The sequence below is a fragment of the Pan paniscus genome, chromosome 14 (genome assembly GCF_029289425.2).
Source record: "Pan paniscus chromosome 14, NHGRI_mPanPan1-v2.0_pri, whole genome shotgun sequence".
In the NCBI taxonomy this organism is placed as follows: domain Eukaryota; kingdom Metazoa; phylum Chordata; class Mammalia; order Primates; family Hominidae; genus Pan; species Pan paniscus.
Window position 1 is genome coordinate 100,858,141 of NC_073263.2, and position 17,918 is coordinate 100,876,058.

General features: G+C 44.6%; 1 protein-coding gene across 2 annotated transcripts in view; it reads left to right on the forward strand.

Annotated features, from left to right (window-relative positions):
• UBAC2 (UBA domain containing 2) overlaps positions 1 to 17,918 on the forward strand; it is a 185,902-nt gene that overhangs the window by 133,237 nt on the left and 34,747 nt on the right. For both annotated transcript variants that reach the window (XM_003832044.5, XM_034936911.3), the window contains one exon: positions 6,351 to 6,596. In XM_003832044.5, the coding sequence (XP_003832092.4) occupies positions 6,351 to 6,596 (246 nt within the window). The remainder of the gene's footprint in view (positions 1 to 6,350; positions 6,597 to 17,918) is intronic.

Below are 17,918 nucleotides of genomic sequence, written 5' to 3' on the forward strand. Positions count from 1 at the left end.
TATTTAAAAACCTGATTTAAAAAAAATTAGCAACAAGATCTTGCTCTGTCACCCAGGCTGGATGCAGTGGTGCAATCATAGCTCACTACAACCTCGAATTCTTGGGTCAAGTGATCCTCCCACATCAGCCTTCCAAGTATCTGGGACTACAGGCATGCACCACCATGCCCAGCTAATTCTTTTTATTTATTCTTATTTTTTTGTAGAGATGGGGGTCTTGCTCTGTTGCCCAGGCTGGTCTTGAACTCCTGGCCTCTAGTGATCCTCCTGCTTCAGCCTCCTAACATGCTGGGATTACAGGCGTGAGCACAGAAAAACCAACATTGTATTGTTGAGCTTTTAAGGTATATAGGTGTAAAATATGACAGAAGTAATGCAGTGGATGGGAAGACATTACATGGAACTATAGTAAGTCTTAACCTTGTCAGTAGGTTCTTGGAAATTCCAACTTTAAGCAAAACATCATTCAAATAATGTCATTTCATTCAACGTCTTTTCATTACAGCATTGAGGAGACAAAATTATACTTTGTTTCAGTTAAAATTGGAGTTTCCAAGAACCTATCAGTGAGTTAAGTGAGGACTTACTGTAGGGTCTTGCAAGCTTCTCCTGTTTTACATGAAGTAATTCAGTATTAACTCCAAATATATTATGCTCAATTTTGAATGCATATTATAATCTCTAGGGCAAATATGAGGGGGAAAATACAGTGATATATAGCTGAAAAAAACCAAAATACTAAATAATATTTGATAGCACAAAAGAACGTAGGAAAGGGGGAGTAAAGAGTAAGAAACAGATGAGACAGACAGAAACCAAATTGCAAAATCCAGCTATTCAAGCAAATACATTAAGTATGAATAATAGCTAAACACTCCAATCAAAAGGTAGAGATTGTCAGACTAATTTAAAAGAAAAAAATTGCTATATGGTATCTACAAGACACACTTTAAATACAAAGACACAAAAAAAGCCTGAAATTAAAAGGATGAAGATATATTATGGAGACAGTAACCATAAGAAAGCTGAAATGGCTGTTTTAAGATTAGACAAAGTAGACTTCTCTATGAGTATTACTAAAAACACAGCAGAATGCTTTGTTATGACGAAAGGGTCAGTTGTGTTTGTGTGCCTAATAACAGCGTCCACAAACAGGAACAGCTTCTAGATATATGAAGTTAAAATAGCTAATGGGAACAATGAACAAATCAACAATCACAGTTGAATACTTTGAGACCGAAAAATAAAAATGTTTAATTTTGTACTTCATTCAAATCTCATAGCTCTAATTTGTATTATATTTTTAATATTTTGTTATGTTTATAACATTTTGCTATCTTCTGCTGAATCAGCGTAACGCTGATATACACCCTATTTTCTGTTTTATATCAGATCTTCAGAAAAGGGATTTCTACTTCCTTGCCTCCAATTCATTACTGTTTTTTTTTCCATATTGACTTCATATGTCTCTCTTCATTAAAAATATATATTTGTTACAGAGAATGCCTCTCCCTACCCCCTACCCTGTCCCCCATCACCCCTCTACAGCAAAGACTGCTTTCTGTGATTCTGTAGTTACCGCAGACAGATGTGTGCACAAACGGCGTAGACTATTATTTTGTTGTCTGAAATTTTGCAAGAAGATGAGCGCAACATGTGATACCTTCTATGTGTATTTTTCATTCCACCTTAATCACATCAGTACACGCACATGGAGTTCATCTGGATGGCTGTATAGTACTGTGTTGTATGAATAACCCACTCTGCAGCTGTTCCCCTCTTGGGGATGATTTGTTTTTGCTTCCTCTCTCTCTCATGCAGGGCTGCAGTGGAATGAGCCTCAAAGCTCTACTTGGTGTTGCCACATTGCTCCCCAGAGGCGCCATAGCTTCACCTTCCCTCGGGACTGTGTGAGAGTTCTCAGTTCTCTCCATCCTTACCAAAACCTCACACCTGGAATCCCAGCACTTAGGGAGGCAGAGGCAGGAGGATCACTTGAGCCCAGGAGTTCAAGACCTGCCTGGGCAGCATGGCAACACCTCATTCTCCACAAAATGGAAAAAAAAAAAAAGAGATAAAACTGGATGATAGAGGACCTTTACATTTTTGCCGGTTGCTGTATTTAAGATTGCTCATTTTAGATTTCAGAGTCCTAAAAACAAGTGAGGATAAACATCTTTTCATGAGTTTGTCAGCCATTTGAGTTTTCTCTTCTGAAATTACCTTTTCATATGCTTTTAAAACTGGGCTCTTTCTTACACATTCCTAGGGTTTCTTGATATGTTCTGAATGCTGCCTTGGTTGGCTGTATGAATTCTGAGTACTTTCTTCAGGCCTCTTGTGTTTTCATTTCACTTATGGTAGCTTTTGGCATACTACAGCTTTTAAATTGTAAAGTAGACCAATGTGTGTTTTCTTTTCTAGTTTGTACCTTATGTTTCTTATTTTAAAATATTTTGCCACCCCAGTGCCAAAAAGGTATTCCTTCTGTATTTTGTGCAGAAAGATTTACAATTTCATGAATTCTATTTGAGTTCTTATTCCATTGCAAGTTTATGTTTGGTGTCAGGAAGGGGCCCTGTTCTGTCTCTTCCTTGTGTATAGCCCATGTGCCCCTTCCCTCCCAATTTACCCATGTCTGCTGAATACCAGGTGCCCTTACACTGAGGATCCTATTTCTAGGCTCTTGTTCTCTTGGTCTATTTAAGTAACCCTAGATAAAGACCACACTGTTTTAGGTAGCCAAACTTTATAGTATGTCTTGAAATCTGATAGGACTTACGCTTCTTTAAAATTGCCTTGCCTTTTCTGGGTTTTTTATTTGTCTTTTAACTCTTAATTGCGATATACAACACAAACTAACTGTGACAAAGCTGTGCAAATCACTGTAAAGCAAATATACCCATAATCCACCATGCAGGTACAGACCATGCCTGGCCAGCCCCGCAGCCCATGGTGCCCCCCTTCCTTCCCACCTCTCTTCCTCCTTCCCACCTCCCTCCTGTGACCCCGTCCCCTTCTTTCTCCCTCCCTTCTGTGACCCCTCCTAGCACACATAGTCATCATCTTTGCGCTTTGCTGTCTCGTTTTACTGCTTAGTGTGTGGTTTAGGTTCATTCATTCACAGAAGTGGAATCGTGTTTTCAGGCTTTGGGTCTGGCTTCTTTCTCCCAACATGGTGTTTTTAAAATGCAAACCTTTAATATTCCGCATGAATTTGAGGATTGGCATTTACATTCCAACAAAACACCCTGTTAAGATTTTATTTTGAATGATATTTAATTTATGTATTAATTTGATGAAAATTGGTATCTTAAAAGTTTTGCATCTTCCTATTCATGGAACTGGTATCTTTATTATCACTAGGGTTGGTTTTGAAAAAATATCCCTTATTATCTTTTTCTTTTTTTTCTGTCAAGGCCTTATATATATATTATTTATTTATTCCCAATTATCTTACAGTTTTTCTTGCTGTTATTTGCTAACAGTTTATTTTTTCTTTCTAAACAGTCTGTATTTTATCCCTGGTTGCTTTTAAGGATTTCTTTCTTTTGTTTCACCACAGTGGATCTAGATGTAAATTTCGTTTTAGCATTCTTTTAGGGACTCTTGCCCTTTCATTCTAAGGATTTATATTCTTTCTTTATTCTAGAAAACTCTCGGCTGTTTATCTCTTTAAATATAATATCCTTTCCCCCATATTCCCTCTGTTGTCTTCTTCTGGAACCCCTATGCTGACAGCCGCATGAGATGCACATAATCTGCCTCTGCAGAGGCCTTGGCCTTCCCGACCCACATGGACCCTCCTTGGTTCATGCCCTACACAGCTTTTCCCTTCTCTCTGTGGAGGGGAGAAAGGGTACATGGAGCATGAGGAGGAACTGGGGTGCCTCTTACCCAGACTTAAGTAACCCTCTACTTCTCTCCTCCTTCCACAGGGCCTAGACCCTCTAATCCAAGGGTATCTAGTCTTTCAAACTCTTCTGTGACACATTGGAAGAAGAATTGTCTTGGGCCACACATAATATACACTAACACTGAAGATAGCTGATGAGCTTTAAAAAAATTGCAAAAAAATCTCATAACTTTTTTTCTTTTTTTTTTGAGACAGAGTCTCTCTGTGTCGCCCAGGCTGGAGTGCAGCGGCACAATCTCGACTTACTGTAACCTCCACCACCCAGGTTCAAGCGATTCTTGTGCTTCAGCCTCCTGAGTAGCTGGGACCACAGGTGTGTGCCACCACGCCCGGCTAATTTTTGTATTTTTAGTAGAGACGGGTTTTTACCATGTTGGCCAGGCTGGTCTCAAACTCCTGACCTCTTGTGATCCGCCCGCCTTGGCCTCCCAAAGTGCAGGGATGACAGGTGTGAGCCACTGCACCCGACCTTGTAATGTTTTAAGAAAGTTTACGAATTTGTGTTGGACCACATTGAAAGCTGTCCCTGGGCCACATGTGGCCCAAAGGCCTCAGGTTGAACAAGCTTGCTCTAGTCCCTGTGCTTGTCTGAGTCCCACAGGACTCTCTGCAGGCATTTGGACTTATATGCTGCTTATATGCAGAGTGGTTTATAATCACTTGATAAGCTTTCTATTTTGTTAACATGGTTCAGGATTAGTTTCTGGTTTCATGGACCTTGGAGTTTGTTTCTGTTTTCATTTTCTTTGTCTTGTACTATTTTTGAGAGAAGGGGCACAGAAATTATTTGAAACCAGAAGTTGTCCACCATTCACTCTTCAGCCTACTACAGTCTGTCTTTGGTACCAAAACTGTTCTTGTAAATACCTTGTTTATCAAACACCTCCATTTGCAACATCCAGTGGCTAGTTCTGTCTTACTTATCAGCTGCATTAGATATAGCTGACCATCCCTATTTTAAAACACTTCTTAGCTTCAGTGATAACTAAACTCTATTTCCCTTCTCTTCACTGGCAGCCCTGTCTCAGATTTCCTTACTGGCGTTTCCTACTCTGTCCGTCCATAGAATATTTGTGCACTCCTGGATTCAGTCCTTAGTCCTGTTCTTTCTTCTGCTGTGTCTCCTGCTCCCCCCCATTTTATCTCCTCTAGTCCTGTTACCCTAAATGTCATATCATATCCAGTGACTCTGAAATCCTTATCTCCACCTTTTCCTTGAGTTCTAGAATTACATAGCCACCTGCCCACTCAGTAGCCCCCCAAGATATCTAATAGACACTCCCAAGCTCGGGCTGCGCAGCATCTGCTGCTTTCTCTGCCCAAAATGTTATTTCCCCAGTTCATCAAGTCACGGGCACCCCATCATCCTTAAGATCTTCGCTCAAGTATCACTTTCTCTGAGGGCTCTCCTGATGTCCCCCACTGCCCCCAGAGTAGGTTCGTGCCCCATGTCACTTTATTTCCTTCCCAGAACTTGCCAGAAATAGTTGTATGTGTTGACTTGATTACTGCCTGTTTCCACATTGACTGCTATAAGCCCTGTGAGAGTGGGGCCTTGCTTATCTTGTTCTTTGCTGTATTCTAAGTTCCCAGAACAGTGCCTGGTGTGTAGCACAGTCTCAAAGAATTCTTGCCAATTCATCAATTTAAATTTTATTTTTAAACATTGAAGTATACTTTTCTCATATTAGAAAGTTGTCAAATATGTTCTAATTTGATCTTCTAATCCTAAGAATCAAATTCACATCAAGATTTTTTTTTTTTACAAAGGAATAGCCATAGTCATTTTTAACTAGAAAATCATAGGAAGCCTTGAGACTTCTGTAACCGTACATTATAAATTACCTTCAAGATGAAGACAAGGTTGGTTTATAAATGGAACTAATATTGGTGAGGATTTTAAATGTCTAGAAAAATCAGTAGTTGAAAAACTGATTAAAACACTATGTAAATAAAAACCAAGATTTTAGATTGTGTTTATTCTCTGATAAATGATCGTGTGACTGGGTCAGCTGAGACATGGTAGTTGTTTTCTGCTGGTGTCTCTGTGATGGCCATCTGCCAACAAAGGTAACCGCAGAGTCAGTACAGTGTGAAAGTGTTTCAATAATCAGATCTTTTACGGCTTTTTAAAAAATGAAGACAGTGTCTTGACAATCTTTTACCAGAACTTTGAATACTAAATGATTAGAATTTTGCCAGCTCTTCTAATTCAATAAAAAACAATTTTGTTTTACTGAGTAAGTTCAATTTTGTGTTGATTTGTACTGCTTAGTGTTCTGCAGTGTGGTAGAGGATTTTGCTTATTGCCTAACACTGCTATGACTAAGAAAAATACCATGTGCAGTGTCTGGAGGCTGCTGATTTTTGAGTCGTGTACATTTTTTTAAATGATACTACATTTAAACAATCACATTGGACGTTTTTCTTCTAGATGTCTGGTCTGTGCTACGACAGCAAAATGTTCCAGGTGCATCAGGTGCTCTGCATCCCCAGCTGGATGGCAAAATTCTTTTCTTGGACACTTGAACCCATCTTCTCTTCTTCAGAACCCACCAGCGAAGCCAGAATTGGGATGGGAGCCACGCTGGACATCCAGAGACAGCAGAGAATGGAGCTGCTGGACCGGCAGCTGATGTTCTCTCAGTTTGCACAAGGGAGGCGACAGAGACAGCAGCAGGTAAAAGTGATAATAATCACTAAAAATTTAGAAATTCTCAGTGGCCCAAGCAAATCTTTCCTCTGTGATTGCATGTGAGATAGAGACTACATTTTATTCCAGTGCCTTGCAAGTGGATTTTGACATTTCCAAAGAGATTGTAGGTTTCTGTTAGTGGCCATTCTTAGTTTTTTAAAAAGGTAAAAAATAAATTGCAGCTGAAAGATTGGTCAAACTGGACATTCTTGTTCCACCTATATTAGATAAGCATGACTTCTTAGAGAAACACCAACCTAGTTAACAAGATGTGCTATTTATCTGTTTTTATAATCTTGTAAAAGCCACAGTGTCTTCCTGTTAAAATGCTAATCATATGCTATGGAGTGAAGAACAAATGTAAAATTTCTTGATTTTCCTTGGTTGAAATGAAGAGAATATGAAGGTAAGAAGATTTTCAGTGGAACAACCAAGGAGTAGATAAAAAAAAAATGCTGTGTTTTCTCAACCTTGCTATCAATAATCAGAAATTATTGCACATTTGTCTACAAATTCTGCATCCAAACAATCTGATACTACATTTGTCTTCCATGGGCAGTGAGAGAAGGAGGGTTAGTGCACATCAGGCTAAAACCTCAGGCCTGATGTTTCTTGGACACTTCTGTGAGCCAGCCCACAGGGCTTCCCATTTTTCGCCTCCACCTTCTTTACCCCTGGGGTAGTTGTAAACCGTACAGTTACCTCTGCCATCTCTCTGTCTTCCACTAGCATTGGATGCAAGAAGTAGGTCTGCAGATCTCACGATGGTTTGGAGAAGTGAAATCAGGTTTGAGGTCCTTAGAGTCCCATTGGAGATGCAGGTCCCAGAGTTTATATCAGGGTGGGAGGAAGGGGGCAGCTTATTAGGGGCAGAGTCTACAAGAGAAATAGAGAAGCAAAAGTTGTTTCTTAAAGATGTGCTTGAATTTGAGTGACTCTGGAACATGCCATAAAGATGCCCATGGTGTATTTAAAGCTGGAGGATGGACATCTCTGTCTTGGAAATGTGGAAGCTACATATATATATAGGTGATGGAGTCACCTCTGTAGGGATGAGAGCTGAGAGCTGAAAGCAAAGAAGTAGTAAGTTCTGTAAGAGAAGAGCTACATCCAAGATGAACACAGGCTACAGATGAAGCCTCGTATTTAGCAGGAGGTAAATCCTTCAAGGAAACTGAGAGAAGAGCGAAAGGTATGAGAAATCAGAATGATCAAGGTCAGAAAAACTGAGTCGTGATTGAGTATAAAGGTAGAGGCACAGAGCTTATGAGGGAGAGAAAGAAGTAGGGGATGGTTCTGATGTTTCTGGCCTAGATAATCTTAGATAGATGACTGATAGTTCCATTTCACCAATATCAAAAGAGCAGATTTGGGGGAAATATGTTGTCTGAGATACCTTTGGAATCCTGGGAGGAGATTCTCCATTGGAGAGTTTTGAATTTGTCCTCATAAGCAAACCAGAGAAGTTGCATTTCTCAGATTGGCCTCCCCAGGAAGATTTTTATACAAAGAGTTTATGAGAGAACACCGTCAGCATCAGTATCTATGGGGGCGGGCTGGCGAAGGCAGCAAGATGGGACAGAGGGAGCAGCTGCAGTTCCAGCAAAAGCCTCGCTGGTCTTATGGAGCACAGTGAAGCTGGGAGAGCCCTTCTGAGTTGTCCCAAAATGGGGACCAGTCCTGTTGGGTAAGTCCCATGCGTACGACCTCATTGAACCTTAATTACCTCCTTAAAGTCCCTACCTTTAAATACAGTGACATCGTAGGGTTAGGGCTTCAGCGTGTGAATTTGGGGCAGGGGCAAGGGGTGGGAGACAATGTGTTCCATAACACTGCAGAGTGGAAAGGGCCCAGCATAGTCTCGGCGCTGAGTGACTGTTCTGCTTGCAGACCGTAGTTATCAGGCACACACAGTCTCTGTGGATGCCAGGTTGGATGCTCCATAGTGGCAGGAGATAGGTCGGCCTAGGTGAGGGGGACCCACACATTCCTCTGTGCTACCACCATGGCCATCCATTCATGTGCCAGCGCTGGGTTATCTGGTGATGGAGCCACAGTCATTCTGCCCACCTTCCATTTGGTGCCTTTTCTGTGGTGGATGCCCGTGGTGGGCACGACCTGCAAGACACTTGATGCTGTTCCTTTAGCTGGATCCTCCTTGTTCCCTCCTTTCCAGTCCCCTGACCGACCAATCAGGTGATCTGCCATGCCCAGCAGATCCACACGTGTAATTGCCTCAGGCCACTTCTCTTCACACAGAGTTGATGACCAAATGTGCTGCCCAGGCTCTGCCCATAGGGGGTTCCCCTGATCGCTGTCTTTCAAGATTGAGCCATCATGCAGCCGTTTCTTCAGCTGCCACTCATGTCCTGAGCCAGCCTGTCCATTTGGCTGTTTTCCCCTCTGTCACTTGGTCATGAGGGGCCCACCAGCTGTTGTAGTCGGTGTTAGCTGGGAAGAGGCTGTGGTGCAGCAGAGGTGGCTGCCAGGGTGGTCTGGCATGCCTGCTTCTGCAGCTCACCCATGCCCTGCAGCCCCACCTATGCTGAGCCCAGATGCCCGTGTCCATCTGATGATGGGTTTCTGTCGGCCCACCTGGCTTGGTAACTTGGTGGGTCTCCACTGCTGACCACATGCTCACTTTGTGGCCTACAGACAGGCACTTCATGGTGCAGCAGCAGTTTATGCAAGTGGGATTCTTGGCTGTTTGCGCACGCCCTCGCTCCAGGATTCTACGGACCCACATTGTGATTCTCCTTTCCTGCCTTGCTGTAAACTCCGCACGGTGTCTTTCCCCACCCCAGATACTTGGAACATCACGGGATCTGCCAGGTTGCACCCAGGCCTCAGGGAATGAGACAGACCCAAACCCCTGCCCTGCTGGAGCGTGCATTCCCACCAGGCGCCTGTGAAGTGGCACAGGCCTTTATGGCTGTCCGCACTGCTGTCAGACTCCTCCACTTTCATAGGATGGTCTCACTAACAGATCTGAAGTCCAGAGCAGGACACCAGCCCCTGGGCTCTTGCTGGGCTTTTACGTTGAGTGACGGTCTGCTGGGCAGCACAGACCAGACTCTTGATTTTTTCCTGAGCTTCCTAAGTTCTCTTCTAGGGTCCGCACATGGGTACACCCAAACCTGAGCGCTTAGCCTCCTGCTGAACTTCTTCACTCAGCTGTGTCTCAATTTTCTTCACATAAGTATGATAAATCACCACGTAGAGAACTCTTTTGTTAAACCACCACTGGAAATTATCTGCCGTATTTGTGTGCATGCACGAGTACCGTACAGGGTGCAGTTGTATTGGAATGTAATACCAGGAGAAAAGTTTATTTTCATTTACTTTTCAACAAATAAGTACTTAGTGCTTATTATATGCTAGGCCTAGGGCTGGACATTGAGGACACAGGTGTAAAAAAGATAGCCCCCAGTCCTTTTTCTTATGGAGCTTAGGTCCTGTCTCTCTTGCAGAATTAGCATGTTTCACTCTTTATCAGTAAGAAGACCACCACCATTTATTTTGCCAGTCCTATAGTAAGTACTCAGTGTATGTTATCTCATTTATGCCCGGTGTACACCTAGAGAGATGCAGGTATTCCCTCATGACCCCAGAGGCTCAGGGGAGTGCTTGCTTGTCCAGGGGCATGCAGCTGTTGATGGGGATCTGGGAGTGAGACCCAGCTGTGTCTGACTCTGAGGTCTCTGTTTCTGATCCCTAACTCATATACCTCCCAATATGAGAGCTCCTTGGTGATTTGTTTTCCCCCTTTTCACTTTGGCTGGCAGGAAACTCAGTGCCAGGCTTCAGGTTTAATTAGGGTTAAGGTAGAACTTTTGCTTCCATCTTCTTCTTTATGTTTCAAATACATGTTTTTGTTTTATTGTAGGCAATCTCATGCTGTGTATTTCATTTAAAATACAACTGTTATTTATTAAAAAACTTGATTTTTAGATGCTTTTCATAGAATCTGAGTTTATTTAGTCAGAAAGTCATTTTTTTCAGTTACTAACTGCTGTATGTTACACATGATCTGTCTGCAGTTTTTCATTTCAGGTATTCCAAAATAACACTCAAGTCTTGATTCAGTGTTGTATTTCTTTAGATTTCTCTTGCCTGCTTATGCCAGAGTTCATCCTGCCATCTGGCGGGTGCTCGCTGCCACCCCCTGCCACGTGCTCCTCGTGTGGCTCTGGGGGCACAGTTAGACAGTTAGACTGCTTGGGAAGCTCTCTGACCAATACTGGTGGCTTCGCTGTGGGCACAAAATAAATGAAGAACATGTCCTTTCCCTCCGTGAGTTTGTGGCCAACTTCAGGGAGCTCAGGCAGTTGTAGTTGAAATAGATGAACATCCAAGAAACAAGGAAATATTTACTGAAGCACCCATGCAATGAAAATCTGAGGAGAGAGCCACTGGTGTGGACTGATGCTGCCAAAAAAGATTTCAGGAAGTAGAAGGACGGGTGGAATTTGGATGGATGGAGAGGGTAAGGCACATCATTCCAGAGGAGAGGACCAGCAAGAGTGAGGCATGGAGGTGCTAATGAGACCTTAAAAAGGAGAGACCTCCAGGAGCCCTGTGATTGACATGTGGGCAGATATGTAGTGAGAAATAGGAAATGATATAGTAACTGATAATGGAGGGAGGTAGTTTAAGCCTGACAATAGATTTCGGCTTGGACATTGGCTGTGAAAAATTGTTTATTCAGTAACAAAGATAGGACAGTTATCTCAGAAAAATGTCGTTTTATTGCATAGTGTAAGATGGACGGGGGAAAGGAGAAACCACAGAGGAGGAGACAAATAGAAGGAGGTTTCTAAGGCCCAGCTCTCAGAGGAGTGCCTTGGCTGGGCTGATGCTGTACTCTGGATCGAGCTCTCCTTCCTCTGTTCACTCCCTAAATAGGTTGTTTCCCAAGACTCAGTTCTCTGCCTACTGAGCTTTTCACGTTAGACACCCAAGGGGACCCACCCAGCCCCTGTCCTCACCACTTTGTTGAGCTCATGGCTCCCGTGAGTCCCTCAAGATCTAGAGACTGGACCTCCCTCTCTCCTGGGGCTCCAGACCGAAATATCCTACTGCCTATAGTACATCTCCACTTCACTGTCCCATCAGCTCTTGACAGGTACTGTTTCTTTTTTTCTTTCTTTTTTTTTTTTTTTTTGAGACAGAGTCTTGCTCTGTTGCCCAGGCTAGAGTGCAGTGGCGTGATCTTGGCTCACTGCAACCTCTGTCTCCTGGCTTCAAGCAATTCTCCTGCCTCAGCCTCCCGAGTAGCTGGGATTACAGGCGCCCGCCACCACGCCCGGCTAATTTTTGTATTTTTAGTAAAGACGGGGTTTCACCATGTTGGCCAGGCTGGTCTTGAACTCCTGACCTCATGATCCACTCGCCTTGGCCTCCCAAAGTGCTGGGATTACAGGCGTGAGCCACCGCACACAGCCGACATGTACTGTTTCTTTGCTAAATTTGTTTCCCTTTCTCACTCCCTACCTGATGAAAAGCACCCATCGTTTACCTGAAAGTCCAAACCTAGGGTTTCACCCCAGACATTTCCCACTTATACATCCATGTCCTTCCTGCCTTCCCCACCAGTTCAGCCCCAAAGAGTCTCCCTCCTTGATGTAAGTCCGTCATTCATCTCCAGTGCTGTAGTTCAGGCCACCGGCGCCATTTGCCTGGATTCCTTCCCTCCCATCTCCATCACCGACTGCCTCCCTCCTGAGCCTGCCCCACAGCCTCCACCAGTGATCTCGGTGAAAACAGAAATCTGCTTGTTTCACTCCAGCTATCATCCTTCAGGGCCTCTCCATAGCTTTCAGGGTGGTTCCAACACAAGGCTCCTGCCTGCTCTGTGGCCGCATCTCCTTTCTGCAGCCGTGTGCAAGCCCTTAGGCCAGCCATGCCTCACCGGGTTACTCACAGTTCACTGCTGCTCGTATTGTTTCACGCAGTCTCACCTTTACATCTTCCCTTTCCTCTCTGCCCAGAATGAACTTCCCTGTACCAACCCCTTCACCCCACCCCTCCCACATACACATCATTTTCACTTGTCTAGCTGCTATTTACTCAGCATTCCTGACAAATATCACCTCCTCGGGGAGGCCTTCCCCAGCTTCCTGGGGGGCTCCCAGGGCTCTCTCTGCCCCTGTAGCCACTGCATGTCTCTCGTGGCACCGCAAACCCGATGTTCACTGGTGATTTACTGCCCTTTCTCCACCAGTGTGTCTCAGGATGGAGCAGACTTGTTTTCTGTATATCTCCAGTGTGTGAATAATGCCTGGCAGATGTTAGGAACTGTGGGAATTAATGAGCAAACATGAGCACAATAAATAGATACAGAAAGACTTTAAGCGAGCTGAACACAGATGAATAATCAGGGCTGGAAACATCTACAGAGGTTGAGCGCAGTGGTTCACGCCTGTAATCCCAGCACTTTGGGAAGCCCAGGCGGGCAGATTGCTTGAGCCCAGGAGTTTGAGACCAGCTTGGGCCACATGGTGAGACCCTCATCTCCATTTAAAGGAAAAAAAAGATCTACAGATACTCTTGAGAGAACAGTAGAAAGCAAGACCCATGTTTAGAGAGTGCAAAGAGGGAAAAAAAAGAACCCCCAGGGACCAAGGAGAAAACCAGTTCAGTGGCCAGGGAGCCTGCGGAGTAGAATGTTTCAGGAAGAGTAGGTGTTTCAGGAACAGATTCAGATGTTACTATCCCCGGCCCCCGCCCCATCCCCAGGAAAAAAAAGCCAAGTGAAGATGATACTGGAAGACCACCACTGGATTCAGCAGAATGAGTTCACTTTTGAAAGGGGCTTCGGTGGAGAGATGGGGATGAGAAGCGCTGCATGAGCTGGAAGTGGGGGAAGGTCAATATCACTCTGTTCTGACCGGCTGCCCTCATTCTGGGACATCACTGTGGTCACGCTGGTCCCCGTTCAAGTTACTTTCACTCTGTGAGAAAGTCAATATGATCTTATGCTCCTGAAGCATTTTTAGTCCACTGTGTGGCATATTCCCATTCCACAGCTCTGATGAACAGTGACCAGGGTGATGGCTCTATAGATCTCACTTCAACTGGGACATGAGACCTAGGTGCTGACAGGGGCAGGGTACAGTGGTCCCATGCTCATCATTAAGCACAGGCATGTAATAACGTCATCTAGTGTGCTTTGACCTCCTACAGATCTTTCTGGACATTTCCCGCCAGCACTGACTATCCAGAGGCCTTTGGAGGCTTGTCTCATGGGCCTGTGGCAGTGAAGATGGAGTGGGCTGCAGAGTGTTAGCTGCAGCCTGTGGTGCCCACTTCTCATCTCCCTCCACATCCACAGCTGTCCCATTCTTTTGTAAACTCGGGACACTATGCTGGACACACATAAGCTGCTCTCAGTAGTTCCTTGCCCGCTGACTCACTCTTATCTCCCAGCAGAGCTGCCTTCTCCAAAGCAGGTGGCATCTCAGAGTCATTTTGCTACTTGCAGCTGTGATCATCTTTACACTGCCAGGGCCATTACATAACTTTTCATGGGTTTGTGTTTTGTTCATCCCCAGTAGAATATGAGCTCTTGGAGGACAGGAGCTGTTGTACTTCTTTGTCTTTTGGCTCTAATGCAGTGTACTGCCCTGAGGGATTAAATAAGACGCCGCCTGCGCCTTCAAGAAGTTTGCAGCCAGTGAGGGGAAGACATGAGGCTGTACTAGGCACTAGGTTTCTACAGGAGTCTGTGCAAAGGGAAGAAAAAAGAACCCTGAGGCCTAAACAGTGGGTGTGGCCAGTTCTCCCTAAGGGATACAGCGAGGGTAATCTTGAGGCCAGCATTGGGGCAGGTGTTTCAGTCACGGGGGGCCTTGTGAAAAAACGCACAGGGGCTCAAAACAGCTGTGGGGACAGCAAGGAATTGCATTCGCCTGAGATTGAGGTTCCTATAAGAAAGAGGCAATGAAAGGCATGGTTGGGAAGAGAGCAGAGGCCAGGACGGGTCTTCTGCCAAACTAAGAATTGCTGTTGTGTTCATCCTGCCAGAAGTGGTGGATCAGTGAGGCCTTTTAAACAGGAGAGGAAGTTAGATTTATTTTTAAGAAAGCTCACTTTAGTCATAATATGAACGTTGTCTGAAGGGATGACGCTAGGCTGGCCACAGTGGCTCATGCCTGTAATCCCAGCGCTTTGGGAGGCCAAGGCAGGAGGATAGCATGAGTCTAGGAGTTTGAGACCAGCCTGGGCAACATAGTGAGACCTCTTCTCTACAAAAAAATTTTTTAAATCAGCTGGGCATGGTGGCATGTGCCTGTAGTCCCAGCTACTCAGGAGGCTGAGATGGAACGATCACTTGATCCCTGGAGGTCAAGGTGCAATCACGGCTCAAAAAGAAAGAGAAAAGAAAAGGTGACACTACAGGAAGAAGACCAGGTGGGAGACAGTGAAAATTCTGTGTGCTCAGGATATTGTTGGTGATGAGCTAGAGCATGCTCAGCTCATCACAGTGAAGGACCAGGGCAGGCTTTGCAGAGCCTCCTTGTCTTCAGACCTCCAGATCAATTACTGGAGTCTCCTGTAGTAATGATCATCTGAATGGTGCCTGTGCAACCTGAGTCTCCACAGCTTCACGGTGCATGTCTCCCTCCCTTTGCTCGCTGTAGCAAAGAAGCTCTGTGTGCTGTGATGAGAAAGATGTATCTGTTCTCTACCACTGGCCCCTGACACACAGCACCTAAAAAAGCCCTTGGAATCTCCATAGTGAGCATAGGGTCCAGCCCTACAGGGCTTAGCAGGTGTTCTCCCCATGTGCGGAGATGAGATTGTAATAAATAAAGACACAAGACAGATAAAGAGAAAACAGCTGGGCCCGGGGGACCACTGCCATCAAGATGCGGAGACCGGTAGTGGCCCTGAACGGCTGGGTGCGCTGATATTTATTGCATACAAGACCGGGGGTCAGGGTAAGGAGGGTGAATCTTCTAAGTGATTGACAAGGTGAAGCAAGTCACGTAATCACAGGACGGGGGGCCCTTCCCTCTTAGGTAGCCGAAGCTGAGAGAGAGAAGGCACCATACGTCAGCGTTTTCTTCTATGCACTTATAAGAAAGATCAAAGGCTTTAAGACTTTTACTATTTCTTCTACCGCTATCTACTACGAACTTCAAAGAGGAACCAGGAGTACGGGAGGAACATGAAAGTGGACAAGGAGCGTGACCGTTGAAGCACAGCATCACAGGGAGGGGTTTAGGACTCCGGATGACTGCAGGCAGACTGGGATAATATCCAGCCTCCCACAAGAAGGTGGTGGAGCAGAGTGTTCCCTGACTCCTCCAACGAAAGGAGACTCCCTTTCGCGGTCTGCTAAGTAATGGGTGTCTTCGCAGACACTGGCATTACCGCTTGACCAAGGAGCCCTCATGCGGGCGTGACAGAGGGCTCACCTCTTGCCTTCTAGGTCACTTCTCACAATGTCCCTTCAGCACCTGACCCTATGCCCGCCGGTTATTCCTAGGTTATATTAGTAATGCAACAAAGAGTAATATTAAAAGCTAATGATTCATAATGTTTATAATGATTGATAATGTCCATGATCATCTCTATATCTAATTTGTATTATGACTACTCTTACTCTAACTATTTTCTTTTTTATACTGAAACAGTTTGTGCCTTCAGTTTCTTACCTCGGCACCTAGGTAATCCTTCGCCCACAGTGAGAAGTGTCTTTTCACATGGATGACTGATGTCCAGGCTCTCCTGGATAGCCTCAGATGGGGGCTGGTTACCAGGGGAACTAATAAGTGATTAGAGGGTTGAGACTTTCAGCCCCACCCCCAACCTCTGTGATTAGGGAGAGGGGTTGAGTTGATCACCAATGGCCAGTGATATAATCAATTATATCTACATAATGAAGCTTCCATAAAACCCCCAAAGGACAGGGTTTAGAGAACTTCCAGATTGCTGAATATGTGCTGGAGCAGGGTGCAGGGGGTGCCAGAGAGGGGCAGGGGCCATGCCCCATGCCTTGCCCTGTGCATCTCTTCCATCTGACTGTTCATCTGTATCCCTTGTAATATCCTTTCTAATAAATGGGTAGATGTCAGTGTTTCCCTGAGTTCTGTGAGCCATCCTAGCAAATTAACTGAACCCAAGGAGTGGGCCACGGGAACCCTCATTTATAGCACGTTGGTTAGAACCGCAGGTTAGGTCTGGCGATTGCCATCTGAAGTAGGGGAGCAGTCTTGTGGGAGTGGGCCCTTAACCTGTGGGCTCTGATGTTATCTCCTGGGAGACAGTGTGGGGATTGAGTTAAATTATAGGACACCCTGCTGGTGTCCACTGGAGCACTGCTTGGGGTATGAAGCTGCCCAGCACATCTGGTGTCAGAATATTGTGTTGAGTGGTGTGTGAGTGTAGAAAGGAAGAAAACAGTGTTGTTTTTCTTCAGAGCCATGCTCACAATAGAAAGCAGCGTAATATAATGAAAAGAACAAGAATGGGCAGTTAGGGACTCAATCCTGGGTTGACAGGGACATCTATACACAATCTGTAGAATACTGTTGTCATTGGGGATAAAAAAAATTATACAAAATTACCTTAGGTACCAGAGGCTCTATCAGATATTAGTTATTATCATAGTATTGGGCATCTGTTTTTGTGGCTCTCAGGAAGTTTGAGAGAGTCCTAATTTAGGAGCCAACCTTGATAGTTTTTACTCGTAAAAGCTTGTAACCTCTAGAGCAACAGTCAGCAGGTGATGGCCTGTGGGCCAAACTACCTGTTTTTGTACAATCTGAAGCTAGGAACAGGTTTTACATTTTAAATGGTTATATAGGTAACTACATAATATCTTTGATCTCTTGCCTCTTTATCTTCCAAACCTAAAATGTTTACCATCTGGCCCTTTACAGAAAAATATTTGCCAGTCCCTGCTGTAGAACGTTATATAGCCAGCAGCTTTCAAAGTAACCTTTTACCTGGAAATGTGAATTCTCTCTTAGTTCTGGTCATCTGTTATTTGTGGGAGCCAATCCTCTCTCTGTTGGCTGATGATGAGAATGCTGTTATATACCACAACACAAACTTGGGGATAAAACTTTCCATTAGGCATTTCTGTAAAATTTCCATCTATTTTAGAAGCAGAACTAAGGTGAAGCCCAGTGTGAATGAATCCTGCTTGTTGGTACAAGCCAAGTGGGACATTTGGCAGCAAAGCCCTGGAGTCCTTGGTGCTCTTCTTTTAATTGCCTCCTCATCTCATTGGGCTGCCCGGTGTTAACTGGTTGATTATCACCTCTGTGTTTTGCCTGCAAGGAAAGAAGCTACTGA